Here is a 22896-nt window from a genome sequence, read left to right on the forward strand (position 1 = left end):
AGACTGGTCTCGAACTCCTGACCTCGGGTGGTCTGCCTGCCTCGGCCTCCCGAAGTGCGAGATTACAGGCGTGAGCCACCACGCCCGGCCTCTTTGTCATTTAAGAGTTGGTGTAGGAAAGCAATCCCCATCCTCTGTCAGTGAATGGTCCAAGAGTGAAACACATCACCAGGCCTGGCTGATGGCATGAAATTATAGCAATAATAAGAGCAGATCTAGGCATGTTGGCTCATGCTTGTAATCCCAGTGACTGAGAGGCTAAGGCTGGAGGATTTCTTGAGGACAAGAGTTCAAGACCAACCTGGGCAACATAGCATGACCCCATCTCTACAAAAAATTTTAGAATTTGTCAGGTGTGGTGGCATGTCCTGTAGTCCGAACTACTTGGCAGGCTAAGATAGGAGGATCATTTAAGCCCAGGAATATGAGACTGCAATAAGCTGTAATCATGCCACTGCACGCCAGCCTGGCTGACAGAGTGAAACACTGTTTCTTAAAAAATAAATTAATAAATAATAATAATAATAATAAAATAAGAGCATGTCCTTTTATAAACTTACTGAGTGCAAGTTGGCTTGGAGGCTTTGCCTTGACAAGAAAGCAAATAAAAAGGCTCCCATGCCACTGCTCCTTTCTTTCTGCTTGAGATGCTTGTGTGGGAAGCTTGGTGATATGGCAGCCACCTTGTGACCATGAAGAAAAAACTATTGACACATTATGAATGGCAAAACGGAAACTCAGATAGAACCTAGATCATTGATAACATTATTAAAACCACTAAACAACCACTGAGGCTTCCAATCAAAGTTATTGTTATGTGAAATAATTAAAAGTCTTCGTGTTTTAGGCTACAGTTAATTAAGTTCTGTTACTTGCAGTTGAAAACGTCCTAAAAGTTCCCTGATTGGCATAAATGTTCTTCACACCAAACTGATGAGTATTACCCAAAAATGACATAATCCATGAAGAAAATAATCTGAAACTTATTGCATTTTGTACCTGACTGGTCAAACTTAAAACAATTTTAATACTATTATTCAGTATATTTTGTGTTTCTCTAAAGCTACTAGTTTTCTTTGCCCTGTCGTCTAAAAATGATTAAAAAATAATATGCTATCTAAAAAGAGTGAGATGCATCTCCTCAAGCTTTTCATGTGTCAGCCAGAACATTACATTAAAGAAACAGAATTCTCTCATTTACAGTTTGGTGCAGAAAGTATTTAACAACATGCAAAAATATCCATTCTATATATTTCTTAAAAGTTAGGCTACAGAAAAATATGGTATGAAAACTATGATAATATTTTTGTAAAAAAGAAAACGAGCCGTGCACAGTGGCTCACGACTATAATTCCAGCACTTGGGGAGGCCAAGGTGGGCAGATCATGAGTTCAGGAGTTCGAGACCAGCCTGTCCAATATGGTGAAAACCCATCTCTACTAAAAAAAAAATTAGCCGGGCGTGGTGGCGCACGCCTATAGTCACTACTACTTGGGAGGCTGAGGCAGAAGAATCGCTTGAACTGGGGAGGTGAAGGTTGCAGTGAGCTGAGATGGAGCCAAGATCGTGCCACTGCACGCCAGCCTGAGCGACAGAGAGTGAGACTCCATCTAAAAAAAAAAAAAAAAAAAAAAAAAAAGGAAAATGGGCCAGACGCGGTGGCTCACACCTATAGTCCCAGCACTTTGAGAGGCCAAGTCAGGACTGCTTAAGCTCAGAAACTTGAGAGCAACCTGGGCAACATAGTAAGACCTCGTCTCTACAAATAATCAAAATATTAGGTGTGGTGGTGCTTGCCTGTCTGTAGTCTCAGCTACTTGGGAGCCTGAGGCTGGAGAATCACTTGAGCCAGAAGACTGAGGCTGCAGCAGCCTCGGTGACAGAGAGAGACTCTGTCCTAAAACAAACAAACAAAAACATAAAGATGGACAAAAAGCTGTGAAAGACTTACACCAAAATGTTAGTGTATATCTCAGGGTGACATTTGTTTTCTTCTTTTCACTTGTGTTTCTTAAATTTTCTATAATGTACTAAAGTTACCTGCTCCAAGCCTATCCACAAGCAGCAGAAAACTACAACTGATAAAGTTTATGCTTTTACAAGTGTCTCTGCAACAGTATGTATTTTTTTATTTATCAAGATGAATCCTAGTAGTTCTCTACGTTAGGTAAAATCTTTAAAAAAAAAAAGATTATATGTATACCTTCATAATTCTAGGCCTCCAGATACATACAATTTAATTGACGAGACAAACAAATAAAATACATGTATGTAAACTTCAGAAAATAGGGCAAAAATAGGCCAGGTATAGTGGCTCATGCCTGTAATCCCAGCATTTAAGGAGGGTGAGGTGGATGGATCACCTGAGGTCAGGAGTTCGAGACCAGCCTGGCCAACATGGTGAAACCCCATCTCTACTAAAAATACAAAAAATTAGCTGGGCGTGGTGGCACATGCCTGTAATCCCAGCTACTCAGGAGGCTGAGACAGGAGAATTGCTTGAAACCGGGAGGCTGAGGTTGCAGTGAGCCGAAATTATGCCACTGCACTCCAGCCTGGGCAACAAGAGCAAAACTCCATTTCAAAAAAAAAGGGCAAAAATATTAAATCATTAAACCCAAATGAAATAAAGAGAAAACAAGAATATTTATTTTCATTTTCACATGAAAAAATACAATTTAAGCTAATATTAAAGACAACTAGCCAGCTATTGATGGTCTGGCCTAAGGTCAATGAAAACTTAATTTATATAATGCTTTGGAAAACTACTTCATTCCAAATGTCCTAGATATTGCATATAAACAAGACATACAGAGCTGTTATGTTGTAACTACCTAGAGAAAACAGTTTAAATCTATTATAGCACATCTAGATATGATAAACTATAAACATAAAAGAACCTATATTCTTTCCACTGAGTAAAATTTAATCCTGAAGAAGGACAACCATTAGCACCTAATTTTAGTTATTTTCTGTACTCCATCATGAAAAGGTGGAACATGTCATCAGCTTCACACTCCCTATTCCTCATCCCTCCAGCATTGCTGGGGAAAAAGGAGTTTCTGGACACTGAATACTCTGTGGGGAAGAAATATCAGCCATAAAATGTTTAGTCAGAAGACAAACTCTTAGGTCTCTGAGGACGAGCCTTCTGTTACTTATCCATGGTATAATTATCAAAAACACGGTACAGTTTTTTCTTTTAGTATATGCCACATAGTTTTCTATTGTGAGTGTGTTTATTGTATCCATATAATGCAAGTTCACCCCCTAAAAATCTCGGGTTTGCCTGAATTATCTGTGTGAAATAACACCCACAATCTAAGCCCAGATAGCAGATATAATGTGCTAATCTCATCTCACTCTAACAGCAGAACTAAAGGTTAGAATTAACATTTGCTGGATTTAAAAAGAATAAGCCAAATCATTAAGAAAGCTTTATTTATTTCCTTATATATGTATGTATGTATTTATTTATAGGAACAGGGTCTCATTTTGTTGCTCAGGCTACTGGAGTGGAGTAGTACAATCATGGTTAACTGCTGCCTCAAACTCCGGGCTCAAGCAATCCTCCTGCTTCAGCCTCCCAAATAGTTGAGGCTACAAGCAGCTATCAAACCTGGCTAATTATTATTTTCTCTTTTTATTTTTATTTTTTTTATAAAGCAAGATGAGTTCTCACCATGTTGCCTAGGTTGGCCTCAAACTCCTGGAATCAAGCAATTCTCCTGGCCTCACAGCCTCAGCCTCCCAAAGTGCTGGGATTACAGGCATGAGCCACCACACCTGGCCTATACTTTGTTTTCTTATATCCAGAAATAATAATTTAAGTGGTCTATAGCTTAAGAATGAAATTTTGTCTAAATTTAGATAAAGGATAGAAACAAAAAATAGCCAAGAGTTGTTTATAGAGATTTTTAAAAACTATATTCCAAGGCCATGTGTGGTGGTTCACATCTGTAACCCCAGCACTTTGGGAAGCCAAGGCAGAAAGATTACTTGAGACCAGGAATTCAAGACCAGCCTAGGCCCCATAGCAAGACTCAGTCTCTACAAATAATTTAAGAATTTAGCTGAGTGTGGTAGTGCATCCCTGTAATCCTAGCTACTAGGGAGGCTGAGGTGGAAGGATTGCTTGAGCTTAGGCATTCGAGGTTACAGTGAGCTATGATTGTGCCACTATCCTCCAGCGTGGGAGACAGAGTAAGACCCAGTCTCAAAAAAAAAAATTAAATTAAATTAAGGCCGGGCGCAGTGGCTCACGCCTGTAATCCCAACACTCTGAGAGGCTGAGGCGGGTGGATTGCTCGACTCCAGGAGTTCAAGACCAACCTGGGCAACACAGTGAAACCCTATGTCTACTAAAAATACAAAAAATTAGCTGAGTGTGGTGGTGTGCACCTGTAATACCAGATACTCGGGAGGCTGAGGTGGGAGAATCACCGGAGCCCGGGAGGTTGAGGCTGCAGTAAGCCAAGATCGCACCTCTGCACTCTAGCCTGAGTGACTAGAGTGAGACCCTGTCTAAATAAATAAATAAATAAAGTTAAAACTGTATATGATTTTGAACCAGTCTCCTCTAACCTCTAGGGACATAGACAATGGAGAGAAAAAGACTGGGATGGAAAGCCAGGTCTTCATAGATCTAAGCCAACTTCCTAGATCCTAGTTAACTTGATCAACTACAGGGTAACTAAGATGTAAAACAAGGAGGAGAGGAGAGAAAATAAAATAAAATGTAAAAAAAAACAAAACAAAACATCTACTTTCTGTGTACTGAAAGGTAACCTTCTCCATCTTTCTTCTCTCAGAAAGGAAGTCTAGAAGACTAGAAATGGCCCAGACCAGTATGATCTGCTTCACAAAGCAGTCCTGTGGAAAGCCCTGTCACATTGCTCCCAATCAGATCACACATACCAGGCTCTCTGCATCCACAGAGCCTGGCCTCTGGACTAGACAGACTGGCCCCTTCTAAACTTCGTTTCAGAGAGTATCAAAATCTTTCTAGCTCCTCTTAACCAGACACTATCTCCTAGGCATTCTGCAGTACTACTGAAGATATTTGTTAACCACGTACTCCAGGTACGTGTGCAGCATCTGTTTCCAGGTGCCACAAGGTCCCTGAGCCAATTATTCTATTCATTTTTTCTCACTCTAGGGATAGGTTTATGCTTAACCTTTTGTCTGTATTAGATTAGATGACTTTTGTCCCTGGGGAACCTTTGTCCCATTAGATACATTCCTGGGCCCACATGTAAAAGTTGTAATGCTAAAGTTAAATTAATGTTTTTTATCATCCTCCCTTGAAGTATGATCCTTTCCTATTAAAAAAATCAAATTATGTAATTTATTATTGAAGAAGGAGAAACAAGTTTATTGTGACATCAACAATATGGCCCCTCCTCCTCAGTCTAAGAAAGCAAATTCATTTGGAGTAAGAATGGGCAGTTCAATGTCCTCACAAACTGTCTTTATGTTTAATTGTATTGCTAATTTTAATGTTTATTTTTAAATGAATTAGTTTTTTTTAACATTGTTACCTGATACCAGGTATTGTACATATATCTTTGTAAAATGAAACTTATCTTAAAACATTAAGTACATTATAGTTAATGCAAAGAATGTGAAAATAAGACCACATGGATAATCACACCACCCACATATACCCAGAATATAATATGAACAGATTATGGAAAACTGGAACAGGGAGGCCGGGCGCGGTGGCTCAGGCTTGTAATCCCAGCACTGTGGGAGGCCGAGGTGGGTGGATCACCTGAGGTCGGTAGTTCGAGACCAGCCTGACCAACATGGAGAAACTCCGTCTCTACTAAAAATACAAAATTAGCCAGGCGTGGTGGCCCATGCTTGTAATCCCAGCTACCTGGGAGGCTGAGGCAGGAGAATCACTTGAACCCGGGAGGCGGAGGTTGCAGTGAGCCAAGATCGCGCCATTGCACTCCAGCCTGGGCAACAAGAGAGAAACTCCGTCTCAAAAAAACAAAAAAGAGAAAACTGGAACAGGGGCCGGACGCGCTGGCTAGTGCCTGTAATGCCAGAAATGTGGGAAGCCGAGGCGGATGAATCACCTGAAGTTGGGAGTTCGGGACCAGCCTGACCAACATGGAGAAACATCCTCTTTACTAAAAATACAAAATTAGTCAGGCATGGTGGCGCATGCCTGTAATACCAACTACTCAGGAGGCTGAGGCAGGAGAATCGCTTGAACCTGGGAGGGGGAAGTTTTGATGAGCCGAGATCATGCCATTGCACTCCAGCCTGGGCAACAAGAACAAAACTCCGTCTCAAAAAAAAAATGAAAACTGGAACAGCAGAAGGATAAGGAGTAAACTCTGACCTTACTTCTCTCTTGCCCAAATTCCTAGCTAAAGGGTCTGGGGAGTCACACCATACAAATCATAAAATCTCTCCAAACCTGAATCTGGCATAACATCACATGACAGATAAAGAAGGAAATCAAAATATTTTACCCCGAGGCTTCTAGATGACTTTATTTAAAAAACGAACAAACAAAAAAACACCCAAAATATGTTTCTTTGCTACTACAGGCAGTCACGTATGAGACTTTATCTACCTAAGAACCTTATGTAGAACCACAACCCCTTATCTTAACCCAGACACTCTTTTCTACTGATTCCTGGCTTTTAGATAATAATTTAACTCTTTTAACAAACTGCCAATCAGAAAATATTTGAACCCAGCTGTAAGCAACACCCCCTCCCTAATTCAAGTTGTCCTGCTTTCCGGGCAGAACCAATATATACCTCACATGTATTGACTGACGTCTTATGTCTCCCTAAAATGTTTAAAACCAAGCTATAAACCAGCCACCTTGTGCACATGTTCTCAGGACCTCTTAAGACTATACCTCAGGCCATGGTCACTCATATTTGGCTCAGAATAAATCTCTTCAAATATTTTACAGTGCTGTGCTCTTTTCATCAACAAAGATAAATAATAACCATTGTTTTACCACCTTTACAGATCTATTTTTTTTTTACCTCTTTAGTATGTTTTTCTTCCAGGTTTTTTTCTTCTTGTGCATACAATTCCACCCTTCCTTCTACTTTAGAGAAGTCTTTTTTTAAAAGTCATCTCAGCCAGGCACGGTGGCTCACAGCTGTAATCCCAGCAATCTGGATTGCTTTGAGCTCAGAAGACCAGCCTGGGCAACGTGGGGAAATCCCATCTCTACAAACAATACAAAAATTAGCCATGCATGGTGGCGTATGCCTGTGGTCCCAGCTATTTGGAAGGCTGAAGTGGGAGGATCACTTTAGACTGGGAGGCAGAGGTTGCAGTGAGCTGAGATCGCACCACTGTACTCCAGCCTAGGCAACAGAGTGAGACCCTGTCTCAATCAATCAATCAATCAATAAAATATAAAATAAAAAAATCATCTCTCTCTGATTGGAATAGATAGTTTGAGTATCTAGAAAAGGACTAATAATCCCCAACAGTTAGCATGGATTCACTGATAATTAGTCATGTTAAATGCCTATGTTTTCTTCTTAAAAATGAGATTAGATGAAGAGAGTAAAATATTTTTAAGGCACTGGACAATCTCCCATGATTCACTTAAGGAAATACAAAGCAGTGCCAGATAATATAATCAGATACATTTAAAAGTTAATGAACAGCCTCGTATGTCCATGCATGCATGCATTCAACTATTCAAACACTGAATACGCCAAATTCTGTGGTAAGCACTGATTTCAGAGAAAATATTTATCTATTTATAAACCAAGTGCCAGTGAACCACAAAAAAAGAGCAATAGATATAGATGGGTGGAGAGAAGAAGGCTTTGGAATTCAAATTTCAACTAAGTAGGCACTGGACAAGGGCTGCTTCTAGAGGTAACATTAAGAAGGGAATTTGGTGCCAGATTTTGAATGACCTTAAAACAACGGGAAACCACTGAAGGTTTTTAACCATTGTGATGACAAGATCAGATCAGTGACTCAGAGAGACAATGGGAGGTAGGAATCTAGAAGACTAAAAGTAGTCCTGGGGAGCTAAAGGAAGTCAGTGGCAAGCACAATGAACCGAGAAAAAGGGAACTGACAGCCAACTCACACAGGAATTGGTTGTAAATTACAGGTAGGAGAAAAGGGAGATGAGTACTTTTGTGTTGAGCTATGTACTGGTCCCACATAGATGACAAAGCAGGTAAAGCAGATTAGCTAAGGAAGAGTTCAGTCTGTAAAATCGATGGTTTGAGAAGACAAACCCAAAGAATGAGAGATGGAATCAGTTTCATACAGAGCAGTGCTTCTCCCTAGGGCAAGTGGGAAGGTTTTTCACAGTAACACTTGTCTGGACCCCTCCACAGATCTGCTAAATCTGAATCCCTGAGATAAGCCTGTGCATGTGTGTACAGGGGAAAAATAAACCCTATGTAAGTCTGATTCAATACCTGGGTAAGGATCATGGACATGGAGCAAGCTTCTAAAGCTTTTTCTTACCCTACACTTTTCTCTTGTCAGTGGACAAAGGATTTAGTGATTACAAAGAGCTGGCAAAGAACCAAGTACTAACCAAAGTAGTGCAATCACACATAATATCAGCAATCACAAAATACAGGTTCAAAAAAAGTATTTTTGTTAATATGAATGCAAGAGCAGTAATTCAAAACTAAATACAACTCAAGGCAACCTTGTATTCACTGATAACAGTGTCCTTAAATTTTGTAGAATGTCATGTATGTACAGTAGGAGCTTTGCAATGTTCCAAAGCAATGAGTGGCAGCCGTTTTAGCAGAATATGTAATTAGAACCCCACTCCTACCCCCACTCAAGAGCAAGTGTCTAGTACAGACTTACTGTGTTGAATGTACTAAGTGCCAAATTTTAGCAAGTTTTAATAAATCTCTTAGAGGTTTCTAGTAGGTAATACTTAATTGTTCAAACCAAAAGAGGGCTAATATTTTATTTTTCTTAAGTAGCTAGGTGGATTACCAGTGGACTGCAAATAAAATTTGAGAAATGGCTTAGAAAAGAAGGCCTAGAGAGAACATAATATATACAAGTAGTATTAAGACAACCATGCAGAAGTGGAAATAAAAGTCAGCTAGAGTCACAATTAGGATGACAGGAGGACTGATGGAGGAAACTGTCTTTCAGGTCAATATGTAGAAGAACCTTTAATGAAAGGATAGAACTTTCAAGTCAGTATGTAGAAATACCTTCAATCTGCCACTCCATGTATAATGGACTGAAAGGGGCTTCCTGAGAAGTCCTGAGGTCTTGGATAACCAAGAGAAGAATAAGAAAATGATTTATTTAAGGCTGGGCATGGTGGCTCACACCTGTAATCCCAGCACTTTGGGAGGCCGAGATGGGCAGATCACAAGGTCAGGAGTTCGAGACCAGCCTGGCTAACATGGTGAAACCCTGTATCTACTAAAAATAGAAAAATTAGCCAGGCATGGTGGCAGGCACCTGTAGTCTCAGCTACTCAGGAGGCTGAGGCAGAAGAATCACTTGAACCCGGGAAGCGGAGGTTGCAGTGGGCCAAAATTGCGCCACTGTACTACAGCCTGGGCAACAGAGCGAGACTCCGTCCCAAAACAAAACAAGACAAAACAAAAACAAAAACAAACAGAAAAAAAATAAAGTGACTTAAGTAGGTGACTATTCCTGCTGACCACCAACCCACACAAAAATGCTATCATCTATAACCTTCTCTACAGTCAAGAAAACTTATTTTGAGACATCTGATAGCCTACCCACCTCTCTCCTACCGGCCCCCACACAACGTAAAAATTAAACAACGCTGAGAAGCAGTGTGATAGTCTTTCTTTTTTCCTCTTCTGATCAGACTCTCTACATTCTGAATGTTGGGATGTTTCTGATTCAAAACAAGCAATATGGGTTAGTGCCAGTGATTATTTTAAATATAAGTGGAATGGGTTCAGGTGCAATGGCTCTGGCCTCTAATCCCAGCACTTCAGGAGGCGGAGGTCACTTAAGGTCAGGAGTTCGAGACCACCCTGGCCAACATGGTAAAACCCCGTCTCTACTAAAAATACAAAAATGAGTCGGGCATGGTGGCACGTGCCTGTAAGTCCAGCTAGTCAGGAAGCTAAGGTGGGAGAATCACTTGAACCCAGGAGGTGGAGGTTGCAGTGAGTTGGGATTACACCACTGCACTCCAGCCTAGGTAAAAGAACGAGACTCTGTCTCAAAAAAAAAAAAAAAAAAAATACATATATATATATATTTATATATATACACACACAAATATATACATATATACACATATATATATATACATATATATGGAATGTTTCAAAAAAAAAACTATCAATTGAATAAAACCGTGGATGTCAATGTTCCGTGATTTCAAATTCATTATGTATTATTCAATAAAGTAGGTAAACCTATCTTATGATGTCATGTAATAGTTATTATAATTAGCCAATCCTTATCTTCACTCATTTTATATTTATTCTACTTCTATTACAATTTTAACATTTCAATTTATGATGAAAATTTAAAAATGTGTGAGGCAGTGCATAGTTTTTTAAACTTCTATTAGAGGCATATGAGTAAAAGAGTCTGAAAATCACTCCTTTTCCTATGGAAAACTCCATAAAACAAATTTCTTCTGATTAAGCACCACAATTAAGAGGTCCTTTGACCTCTTAATTGTCCCTTAATTTACATAGTATCTATTGTTTCAGTCCTTTCTGGAGCCATTTTTGACTGGACATGAAGTTTCCACCTCTTCACAAGAGTTACTATGTAGCAAACAGTAAGCAGAGAAAAAGCATATAACCTAACTGCTTGGACAAATGAAGGCTTCTCAAGTTAGACCTCAGCAAAATGAAAAAAAAAAAAATTGCTTGGGAGGCCGAGGCAGGCGGATCACCTGAGATCAGGAGTTTGAGACCAGTGAAACCCCGTCTCTACTAAAAATACAAAAAATTAGCCTGGCATGGTGGCACGCATGTGTAGTCCCAACTAATAGGGAGGCTGAGGCAGGAGGATCACTTGAACCCAGGAGGCAGAGGTTGCAGTGAGCCGAGATCACACCACTGCACTCCAGCCTGGGTAACAGGAATGAAACTCCATCTAAAAAAAAAAAAATTGTAATGTGATAGTACGTAAATCTGTTCAGTGCAGTCCCTGGCACATAGTAGGGAACCCAGGCTGTCACAGTTTAGGTACTGAATGGTCTAAGGCATACTAAAAAACCTGGAAACAAGGCTGAAGGAAATGGGGCAAAATAACAGTGGCGGCCTCTGGAAAAGAATTAAAGGTGTTTCCTTTCCGACATCTTTATACTTCTTAATGTTTTCATTTCATTTCTTTTCCTATAACTATTTCTTATCTTAGAATCAGGAAAAGAATTTAAAGCTACTAAAATGAAACAAAAGGTATTCTGTGATTCTTCACATTGTAGGAGCTGACCTTCAAGAATAGGGATATCCCCAACCCACATATTTTTATTTTACTGTCAACAGTGGGTGGCTATTTACAAGTAGCTACACTAAAACCTGCTGGGAAGAAAGTCTGGCTGCAGATCAGATGGAAACACAAATTCCCAGGGTCTAGAACCAAGCTGAGTGCAAGAAATTAATATCACATAGCAGACAGTAAATATTTTATAGGCCAAAGCTTTATTCTGGCCTTAAGTATTCAGGATCCACCCAGTGAAAATTATTAACAAAAGAGACATTTGTGAGATCATTGACTAAAACCACAGATACCTGACACGTTTCCAGTGCAGCCAAGTTTTCAAGTGCATTGTTTTTCTGATTGAATATTATATTAATATTCAAATAAGAGGATGATTGGGGCCTTGTGACACACCCCTCATCATCACACCAGCCATCCAAGCCTTATTCAAGCCTGGAACCTAGTTTTCCTTTTCTGATTCCTACATGCAAATCCCAACTCCCCTTCCTGAGTTGTCCATTGTGCAAAAGATCATAAAGGGTGGCTGCAAGGGTTTAACAGTTAAAGTACGTAAAACATTGGCCAGGCGTGGTGGCTCATGACTGTTATCCCAGCACTTTGGGAGGCCGAGGTGGGAGGATCACCTGAGGTTAGGAGTTCGAGACCAGCCTGACCAACATGGAAGAAACCCCATCTCTACTAAATATACAAAAAAAATTAGCCAGGCATGGTGGCATATGCCTGTAATCCCAGCTACTCAAGAGGCTGAGGCGGAGAGTTGCTTGAACCTGGGAGGCAGAGGTTGCGGTGAGTTGAGATCATGCCATTGCACTCCACTGGGCAACAAGAGTGAAATTCGGTCTCAAAAAAAAAAAAAATGTAAAACATTATAAAAGGATGCCTGCAATCAGGTAACCATGTATTAACTGTTAGTATCATTGCTCCTGAATGAAGAAAATCTACCCTGCTGTCTAGGTGTGGTGGTTTACACCTGTAATCCTAGCACTTTGGGAAGCTGAGATGGGAGGATCACTTGAGGCCAACAGTTCAAAACCAGCCTGGGCAACATAGCAAGACCCCCGTCTCTCCAATACAATAAAAAAATTAGTTGGGCAAGGTGGTGCATGCCTGTAATCCCAGCTACTTGGGAGGCTGAGGCAAGAAGATCGCTTGGACCAAGAAGCGGAGTTTGAGATTACAGTGAAGTATGATTGTGACACTGCACTCCAGCCTGGGTGACAAGCAAGACCCTGTCTCTATTTAAAAAAGAGAGAGAGAGGCTAGACGCAGTGGCTCATGCCTGTAGTCCCAAAACTTTGGGAGGCCGAGGTGGGCGGATCACTTGAGGCCAGGAGTTCGAGACCAGCCTGGCCAACATGGTGAAACCCCGTCTCTACTAAAAATACAAAAATTAGGCAGGTGTGGTGGCAGGTGCCTGTAATCCCAGCTACTCAGAAGGCTGAGGCAGGGAAACTGCTTGAACCCAGAAGGTGGGGGTTGCAGTGAACTAACAGCCAAGATCATGCCACTGCACTCAGACTGGGAGACACAGCAAGACTCCGTCTCAAAAAAAAAAAAAAAAAAAAAAAAAAAAAAAAGAGAGAGAGAAAAGAAGAAAATGAAGTTATACTTGTTTACTTGTTTCATTTTAAATAGGATTATAGGGCTTGGCGCAGTGGCTCACACCTGTAATCCCAGCACTTTGGGAGGCCGAGGTGGGCAGATCACAAGGTCAGGAGATCGAGACCATCCTGGCTAACACAGTGAAACCCCGTCTCTACTAAAAATAGAAAAATTAGCCAGGTGTGATGGTGGGCGCCTGTAGTCCCAGCTACTCGGGAGGCTGAGGCAGGAGAATGGTGTGAACCCGGGAGGCAGAGCTTGCACTGAGCCGAGATCGTGCCACTGCACTCCAGCCTGGGCGACAGAGCCAGACTCCATCTCAAAAAAAAAAAAAAAAAAAAAAATTGGATTATAAACCTCATGTGTGTTTTGAGGAGGTAGATCTCCCTCCCCAAAATATATTTCATCAATAAAACTTTCCTTATATCACAACTAGGAACTCTTCTATAAAAGTTTTAGCAAGAAAAAAAAACTGAAATATGAATCCCTGTAAATAAAAGTATTACAAAACTATGAGTGATTTTCTAGCAAAACTACTTACAATCAGCATGTCTAATTTATCTCAGCAAATTTATCTTAGCAAAGGTAAGTGTAAGTCTTTTTTCTCCTGTACTTTTTTTTTGTACAAAGTAAAGACTTAAAGTTAAATCTCAGTAAGTTCACAGTGGGCAACTAACTCAACAAAGGGTTTCCTAGTAATAGGAAGCTTAAAACTAAAAGTCGCAAACACTCAATGCAGAAAGGAATCATGATAAATGTGTAGGCTTGACCTTAGATGACTGACATGGTTCCAAGCTTTGGGATAACTATTGCACAACCAACTTAAAATTACAAATTCATATTCTTTACTCTTGGGCAATACTTTTTTTGTTTTGTTTTGTTTTGAGACGGAGTCTCACTCTGTCGCCCAGGCTGAAGTGCAATGGTGCAATCTCGGCTCACTGGAACCTCGGCCTCCTGGGTTCAAGCGATTCTCCTGCCTCAGCCCCTGGAGTAGCTGGGATTACAGGCGCCCGCCACCACGCCCGGCTAATTTTTGTAGTTTTAGTAGAAATAGGGTTTCGCCACGTTGACCAGGCTGGTCTCGAACTCCTGACATCAAGTGATCCGCCTGCCTCAGCCTCCCAAAGTGCTGGGATTACAGGCGTGAGCCACCATGCCCGACCCATACAATACTTTTTTAAAAAGGACCCATGTATCTCTAAAATAAATTATTGGAGGGTAAATATAATTAGAGATGCTGGGTTTTTTTAAAGTTCTCAGAAACCTCAATAACTATGCCAACATTTGTACCTGCCTGAATACATGTACAATCAGAATCTGGATAAAGGAATGAAGTTATGAGTTTTAACATTACAATATAGCCAAGTCATAGTTTCACTCAGATTACCTAGGGTTATCAACAGAAATGACATATGTGGTACAGGTAACTTTCCCTAAACCCTCCTAAAAAAGATAAATGAAAAGTAAATGGGAGCGGGTGGATGTGAGCTACATAAAGAGTAAAGGGAGGGCTGAGGCAAACTTTGTAGAATGATGTCTGGTTCCTATTAATAAAGGACAGTTTGGCTCACCTATGTCCATATGTGAAAAATTAAGTTAATCATTAAGACAATGTTTGGTTAACTCATTTCAGAAAATAAAATACTTGGACCTGAAATATTTCAGATCACTTAAGCAAAGATAAATTCCTGAATTGCCAGAATGGTGCCACACTTATTTTACTTTGTTGTCTAAAGACTGATTAGATGGGGGGCCGGGCACCTGTAATCCCACCTACTCAGGAGGCTGAGGCTTGAACCCAGGAAGCAGAGGTTGCAGTGAGCCAAGACCGGGCTCAAAAAAAAGAAAAGAAAAAGAAAACTGATTAGATGGTTATTGTATATCCCCCTAAGTATTTCAAAACCTCCGTCCCCCTCATAACTCTTCCACTATCTAAGCTGAAAGATTCCTCTGGCCAGGCATGGTGGCTCACACCTGTAATCCCAGCACTTTGGGAGGCCGAGGTAGGTGGATCACCTGAAGTCAGGAGTTCGAGACCAGCCTGACTAACATGGTGAAAACCCGTTTCTACTAAATACAAAAAAATTAGCCGGGCGTAGTGGCGCATGCCTGTAAACCCAGCTACTCAGGAGGTTGAGGTAGGAGAATCACTTGAACCCAGGAGGCAGAGGTTGCAGTAAGCCGAGATGGAACAATTGCACTTCAGCCTGGGCAACAAGGGCAAAACTCCATCTCAAGAAAAAAAAAAAAAAAAAGAAAGAAAGAAAAAAAAGAAAAAGAAAGATTCTTCTTTCAAGGAAGTATATAAGGCAACTCTTAGATATGGAATAAGTTGACTTTGAAGTTTCCAGCCATTTTTCTTACAAATGCATGCAGAAGGTTACGAGGAAGATTTCAGGAAGAAATTTAAAGCAATCCTCACTAAAGGAAAAACAACAGTGAAATACTATGTCTGCATTTGAAAAGTTTCGTTAAGTTCCAATGTTATACACTTTGACACATTTAGAATCACCCTCAAACAAAAAAGCAACAGGCAATCCTCTGAAGATCACAAAATTTTACTTCCAATGTGAAAAAGACTTCATGTAAAAATTTTAAGCACTAATTATAACTAGTACAAATACACAGATGGATAATATAATCATAAAATATTTTGCATTAAGCTGGCTTTCATCCTTTGGAATCCTAAACAAGAATTGCATGAATATTTATAATTTATTAAAAGATACATGAAAGTTCATATCAAAGCTCCAGCACAACTTTACATTATTTTCTAGGACCCCACACAGATTACACGTTTTTTCTCTATGTATTTTCTCATTCTTCTCACTCTTAACCTAGTACATATGCCTACATCCCAGTGCTTTCTAAAAATTATTGAATGTCATGTTATGATCCTCACACAAGTTTTAATCCTAAATCAATATGAACTGTGATACCTCAAAATAAACAGCAAGTGACATGAGTACAATATAGACACACTATATTCCTACAGAGCTGACCACATTTGTTGCTGCAATGTTAATGATGAAATGAAACTCTGGCCTACTCTGTTCCATAGTCACAGATGCACTGTTTTCCAGCCATTTTTCTTACAAATGAATGTAGAAGGTTGCAAGGAAGACTTCAGGAAGCAATTCAAAGCAATCCTCACTAAATGAAAAACAACAGCCAAATACTATGTCTGCATTTGAACAGTTTCATTAACATTATGCTGCTATATTTTTTATGCTGCTATATTTGAGTTAAATGCTAACACAGGTTTTTAGTGCTTTTTATGTTCTTTAATCATGAAATTGTATATCGTGTTACTTTCCAAACTTTACCTACAAAAAAGATATAGATGTACAACTCCTTTTAAAATGTTTCACGGCCGGTTGCAGTGGCTCAAGCCTGTTATCTCAGCACTTTCGGAGGCCGAGGTGGGCGGATTACTTGAGGTCAGGAGTTCAAGACCAACCTGACCAACACGGTGAATTCCCATCTCTACTAAAAATACAAAAATTAGCTTGGTGTCATGGCAGGCACCTGTAATCCCAGCTGCTTGGGAGGTTGAGACATAAGAATCACTGCAACCCGGAGGCAGAGGTTGCAGTGAGCCAAGATTGTGCCACTGCACTCCAGCCTGGGCAACAGAGTGAGACCCTGTCTCAAAAATAAAACAAAATAAAATAAAATGTTTCACTCCATTTTTACCTTTGGTAAAAACAAATTTGTGAATAAAAAGGCTTCCTCAGCTGAACAGCATTTAATTCTTAAAATTCCTATACTATCTTATAGACTGTATAATACAGAATACAAAATGTTAAAACAAGTAAACCCTTTTACACTACCAAGGGAGTGAGTGGGGAGAAAAGTCAGAAAAATATACAAAGCTTTGAAAGGCTGGATGTGTGGAGAATGCCAGGAGAGGGGGAGGGTTTCATGAAGTTCTAGGCAAGCCCTTTGAAGACGTCACCTCACATACATAATGTTACAGCAGTCAGCACAGGCCTCCTGCTTTCCTATTGGTGGGCACCGTGTCAGCCGACATCAGAAGATAATCATCATTGGCTAGACAATTACAACTGGAGCAACTAGCATCCACTGTTGTTAGCACAAACCTGGCAGGCTGCTGAAAGAGAAGGCAGAGAGAGCCCAGCTTCCCTTCTCACTCAATGAATTTTATGTCGCCTTAGCAATCACCAGGTGATTTTGCTCCCTGGCTAGCAGCACTTCCAACTTAAGTCAGCTCTTAGCGAGAAAAACAGGTAAAGGCCAGACATCTCATAAAAGAGCAAAATGTCTCTATTTTCAATGTTGTAAAATTGCGAGGACTTTTCAGTGAAAATTAGAATTCAAAACTCCTATTTGGACCTATGAGCAGACATTTTTCTCTACCTCATGTAATAAACTCTCATTGACCAGATAATATAACCAGACAGGATATTTTTCACTGGACATGTAGTTTCAACATGAGGCCCAGGATGATTCTACAAGGGAATACACTTATTACTTTGCATTTCAATTGCTATTCTAACCTATTATATATGAACTTTTTGCTAGCAAAGTAAAAAAAGTCTGCAGTATTTACTTTCATGGCTAGGCCAATGAGTATGAGGTTAATGATTCATTAAAGCAGCAATAAACTTGAAAACTAGCCTCAGTTGAACCCTTTAGGGTTTATACAAACGCTACTCCAAAAGTCGGGCCCCATTCCATTAACACGTGCTATGGTTAGTAAGTATGGATTATAGGGTATGTTAACATTAATTTGCGCTATGGTTAGTAAGTATGGATTATAGCGTATGTTTAATAAAGTATTCTTATTTTAGGTCCTCTTAAATGATGCTAGTTAGCAAAGGCAGCATACTGGCAAAATACTACTCCTGGCCATTCTCACAGTTCTTCAAAAGCCAATGTAGTTCACTTTTGAGAGAGAATGTTTTAATTCTCTAAATTAACAAGTTTTGCCTGTTACTAAGAAGAGATTTATAAGGACAACCATAAATTCCCAAAAGACAGAGTAGAAGCTTCACTATATCATGTTTTTCCTCCAGAAGCTATTTCAAACCATTTTAAGTTAATGAGTCTGAAAAAGGTAAGATTTTATGGTTTCCTCAAGTTCCTCTCTCCTCAAGAGGGTCTAAGCCTTGGTTATGGAGTTCCCTTCTCCTATTAAAAAGGGAGTGAAAAGAAAATCTGGTTCAAGACTTTTTGTCCTGCATTAGCTGGATTCTATTAAAAATAAAAACTAAAAGCTTTAATTTGAACCTCCCGGGTTCAAGCAATTCTCCTGCCTCAACCTCCCGAGTAGCTGGGATTACAGGCACCCGCCACCACGCTCGGCTAATTTTTTTGTATTTTTAGTAGAGATGGGGTTTCACCATATTGGCCTGGCTGGTCTCGAACTCCTGTCGTCAGGTAATCTACCCACCTCAGCCTCCCAAAGTGCTGGGATTACAGGCACGAGCCACCACACCCGGCTAATAAAATTAAATTTTAAAAAGTGTTTAAAGTCTTTTTGGCTGTACAGTTTTTGGGGAGGGAGGAGAGATAAAATTGGGCACCCTGGGATATTGGGAGAAATGCACAAAATCTGGCATTAAAAAAAAAACATGAAAGTAAGACAATTAGGGTCAGGAAGAGTTGCAAGGGAGGGGTAACAGCCAGCAGGGTTCTTTGACTGCAATAAGCAATCTAAGAATATAACATCAACAGAGAGCAGAAGCCAGGAAGGGAAAAATCCCAAGATGTGACTCTGCCACGGTATGCAAGTTCTAGCCTGTTAACCTTCGGGTATTAACGAGTAGTGCTGGCAATAAAATGGGCACCAATCACCATTTCAACTCACTGGACATTTTCTCAAGAATGTGCCTTATGCAAAGCACTCTGCTAGGTGCTTTGCAGAATCAAGAGTGGGATGACAACTGAAGAGCTGTCATCTGTAACCTGAAGAGCTGATGGTCTGTAAGTTAATAACCATGTATATAACAGTAAAGGATATTGCCAGAAGAAAGGTACAGATAAAGAACTAGGAGGAAACAGTGGTCAGAACCTAACAGGAGGTTAGGCACCTAACGGTGGCACATTTTTGTCATTTTCAGTCCCACGAGGGCTGAGACCTGTCTGGCTCAGTACTGAGTGAATGGAGAGAAGAGGCGGGAAATGGTACCTGGAGCAGGCCTAGGAAGTGGCCTCAGAGAAAAAGCAACAAGTAAATAAGAGGCAGTATCGACTGCAGTGGGCTAGGAATGGCGGGCGTACAGTGAATGGGGTCAGCCGGCAAAGCGAGGGAAAGCGGACTCCGGAAGAGCTGGTTAAACCAGGACGCAGCAAGTCAGAGATTCGGCACAGAAGCAAATGCTGACCACACAGGCTAATGCGGGAGGACTGTGGGCCCGAACAGGCCGGCTGGAGGATATGACAAACATGTGCGGAGAAGACCCGGGCCCGGGGCTAGCCAGCAGCGCGGTTCCGGCGCCCGCCGGCTCCGGCCACCGCCCCCTCCCCGCCTCCAGCACCACCCCCTAAGCGGGAGGAGGAAGTGCATCCAGAGAAGGACCCCGGGCGGTGGGGCTCGAGGGGCCTCGGCTGCCCCGAAACGCCGAGGTCTATCTGCGGTCTCGACCCTTAGTGTCCAACCTCCTTCCGGACCCACCCCTGCACCCCCTGGCCTCAGCGGCCCGGGAGGGCACCAGCCCCGTGCCTATGTGGCTGCTGCACTTCCAGTCCTTCCGAGCGGCCCGCGTCCCCGCCTCTTAGGCTCCGGCTCGGGCCAGACGCGGCCCTTGGGCCCCTAGCCCACCGCCGCCACCAGCCACGCCGCAGCTCACCCCAAGTAGGCCTGCCCCGCCCGGCAGCCGCCGCAAATGGCCATTGGGGCCCGGACCAGCCCGCGGGAAGCTGGGAGTGGGCGCGCTCCGGCCGGGCGGGAGGAGAAGGAAGCGGCGGCCGGGCCTCCCGACACTGGCCGGCGACTCCAGGGGGCTGGAGGACAGGAAGTTGAAACCCCCTTTTCGCAGCTGCGGCCCCGTGGCACCAGCTCCTACTGCACCAACCCGCCCAGGCCACAGGCGCGCCGGCGTTTCTGGTTTCCAGTTGAACAGGGCAGGCGGGAGGGCGCGGGGCACGCGCGCTCGCGCACGCGGCGGGCGGAATCCCCCGGCTCCCGGGAGACCCTGCGGCCCGACCCTCCCCGGTCAAGCCATCCCCCGGGGTGCGTTGGGCTTGAACTTTACAGATCGCCAGACCCGAAGTTAAGGGGAGGAGAGGAATGCCTCTGCCACAACCCTGTCTACAAGAAGCGAGATGAGCACACCCTCCTCTGTTAAATATTGCAAGGTGACACTGGATCGCCTCCCACACAGGGATTTTCAAAAGGTCTGGCGGGGGGACTACAGTAAACAAGAAAGGTGTTTTCCCTGATTATTAGTTTCCTAGGGAAGAGCCCCTAAGGACTCTGCAGACGGAGGGGCTTTTAATCTGTGTGCCTGAAGTCCAATCAGCAGCTACGCACAGAATTAGAAGTGTGTCCAAAAGGCGTTTCCGTAAAACAGAAACTTAATAATGGCGTGGCTCCACTCGCTCGGGTTCATTCATTTATTACTGTTTCCATTGTCCCCTCCTCCCTCCCACCCGGTCTCTCTATGAAACCGGAAAGGGATCCGCGTGGGGAAAGGGGTACTAAAAAGGGGGCATCCGCCTGAGGAGCGGCAGACAGAGGAGGACGGTGAAGTAGGAGCGCTGCAAGGAGAAAGGAAGGACACGAGGGATGGAGAGACAGCGAGGACCAGGGCCAAGGGCGGCGGGCGGGAGAGGGTTAAAGGGAACAGGAGACAAGGTCCTCCCTCCACTGCCTTTCACACTCCGGTTGCGGGAGAGGCCAAGCGAGAAAACCCAAATCTAGATGAAAACCGGGGGAGGGGAGGGGAGCACAGGTAGGCGATCTGGACTGTGGCATCTCTCCCGCCTTCCCTGTCGCGCAGACATCACCCTGTGCACACACATATGTTCTGTGTTATATAATCTATATAAAAGATGCCTATGTAGCCGCGGTTCACACAGGGGCACCCACAGACCTCGCGCTTCATGTACCCCCCCCAGCGTCTCCTGCACCCGGGAGACCCGAGAACTCAGCGATCAGCTGGCTGCCCGCGATTCATCGCTCCATTCACGCCCAGGCAGGGAATACCGACATTAAGGCACTCCGGGAAGACGCGCAGGGCTCCCGGGAACAGTATCAGGCGAAAGCATCACGTACCAGTTTTCCTGCATCCATTGGATGGCTTCATTCTCGTTGAACTGCTTTTCGAATTCATATTCTTGTAAAGTCAACACTGACATGTTCATTGGGGCTGATCTTCGGAGTCGCTACGTGTTCTCTATACAAAATAAAATAATCTGTAAAGCGCTTGATTTCGAGTGTTCTCCTGTCTGCTTCCCCCACCCACCCCCCTAGGTCTTCCCCACGCCGCTCGGTCTCCAGCGGTCGTCTCTCTCCCAGCCTCAGCTACATCCAGGGCTGAGCATTGCCTGCGCCTCCGCTCCCAGCTTCTCTCTCTGGGGCTCTCCTCCTCCCGGCGTCCGCATCCACCGTAGGAGGAAATGAATGCCTTGCGGTCTTAGTGCCCGCACGTTTGTCCATCACCCTTTTTACTCGTCTACAGGGAAATCTCCTCCCCCTCGTGCGATCTGAGAAATTAACCCTCGGCGAGGGAGTGTGCGAAAGAGCGCGACCTCTCTCCGCCCGGGGGGACAGTTTTGTTTACAGCGAAGGTGGTTGGAAGAGTGGGGGAAGGGCGCAGAGAGAAAGGAAGTGGCCTGGAGGTCATCCAGATCCCCTAAGCCCAACCTCGTGGGCCGCCTTGCTTTGAATGAAGTTTCAGCGTGCAGGGCGCATCCCCGCGGCGCGTGGACCCGAGAGCTTGGCGAGTAAACGATTGGGAAATAGTAAAACCTGCCAGCTCTCTTGCAAGAGAACTCCGGGCAAATCTGCGTTGAGATCACCAGTGAAGGGAATGCGCTTCCCACCTCCTCGCCCTACCTCTGGGACCACCCCACCCCTACCCCCACCCCCACCCGGGAGCTCTGGCTTAGATTCACGCTAACCCAGGCCCTGCGGACGGCAGAGCTCCTTAGTCTCGTACAGACAGGGGATGCTGAGTGTGAGGATAGTGGATAGGCGAGAGAGGCTAGTAGCCGGAAGTGGAAGAAAGGGCTGGGTTAGGTGGAGGGTTTAGGTACCGGGAAGGGGGGGATTAATGAACAGAGGCAGAGTGGGGAAGGAAGCTGACAGGAGAACTGGACCGACTGGCCAAATGCAAAAACTTTATTTGCATGCATGAGAAATTTGGCTTTACTTGCTGTACTTGTAGGTAGAACAGAATATGTGAGGAGAGGGCTGAATGTACTGTTGACCCCTACTGGGCCCTCAGCCTCCAAGAGGAAAAACTATTTTCTATTCCATCCATCCCTCCACTCATTTCCCCCAAGAGTTTGGAAAAATGAAATATGAGACATGGAAGTATCTAATGATGTAATTGTAAACTTTACAAAATAATAAGGAACCCTGCTTTTAAAAATTAGGTGGATATTAGGACCAGAAAGAAAATTCCCCTTCTGAGAACATCCCCCCACCTCCCCAGTAGTCCAAAAAGGGTACTTTCATTCAATTTAGATGCCTCTAACCCACAAAAAGTGGGAACTGGGAGAAAAATTTTTAAAGAAGGAGGAAGGGACCGGCCGCGGTGGTGGCTCACAGAAGTAATCCCAGCACTTTGGGAGGCCGAGGTGGGTGGATCACCTGAGGTCAGGAGTTCAAAACAGCCTGGCCAACATGGTGAAACTCCGTCTCTACTAAAAATATAA

At 43.1% G+C, this 22896-nt stretch overlaps 1 protein-coding gene across 4 annotated transcripts in view; it reads right to left on the minus strand.

Moving 5' to 3' along the window:
- The window catches only part of ELOVL6 (ELOVL fatty acid elongase 6), a 149653-nt gene extending 127446 nt beyond the window's left edge, over nt 1-22207 (minus strand). Inside the window, exons 1-2 of one of the 4 annotated variants that reach the window (XM_003950395.6) lie at nt 22138-22207; nt 21290-21410 (exon numbers count right to left, since the gene is read on the minus strand). In XM_003950395.6, the coding sequence (XP_003950444.2) occupies nt 21290-21378 (89 nt within the window). In that variant the 5' untranslated portion in view covers nt 21379-21410; nt 22138-22207. Of the gene's footprint in view, nt 1-19862; nt 20373-21289; nt 21411-21561; nt 21819-21880 lie in introns of those variants that run through there. The other 3 variants (XM_063809741.1, XM_009448139.5, XM_054683295.2) reach the window with 3 other exon arrangements.
- Between the last annotated feature and the right edge of the window lie 689 nt (nt 22208-22896).

This window comes from Pan troglodytes, chromosome 3 (genome assembly GCF_028858775.2).
Source record: "Pan troglodytes isolate AG18354 chromosome 3, NHGRI_mPanTro3-v2.0_pri, whole genome shotgun sequence".
Taxonomy (NCBI): Eukaryota; Metazoa; Chordata; class Mammalia; order Primates; family Hominidae; genus Pan; species Pan troglodytes.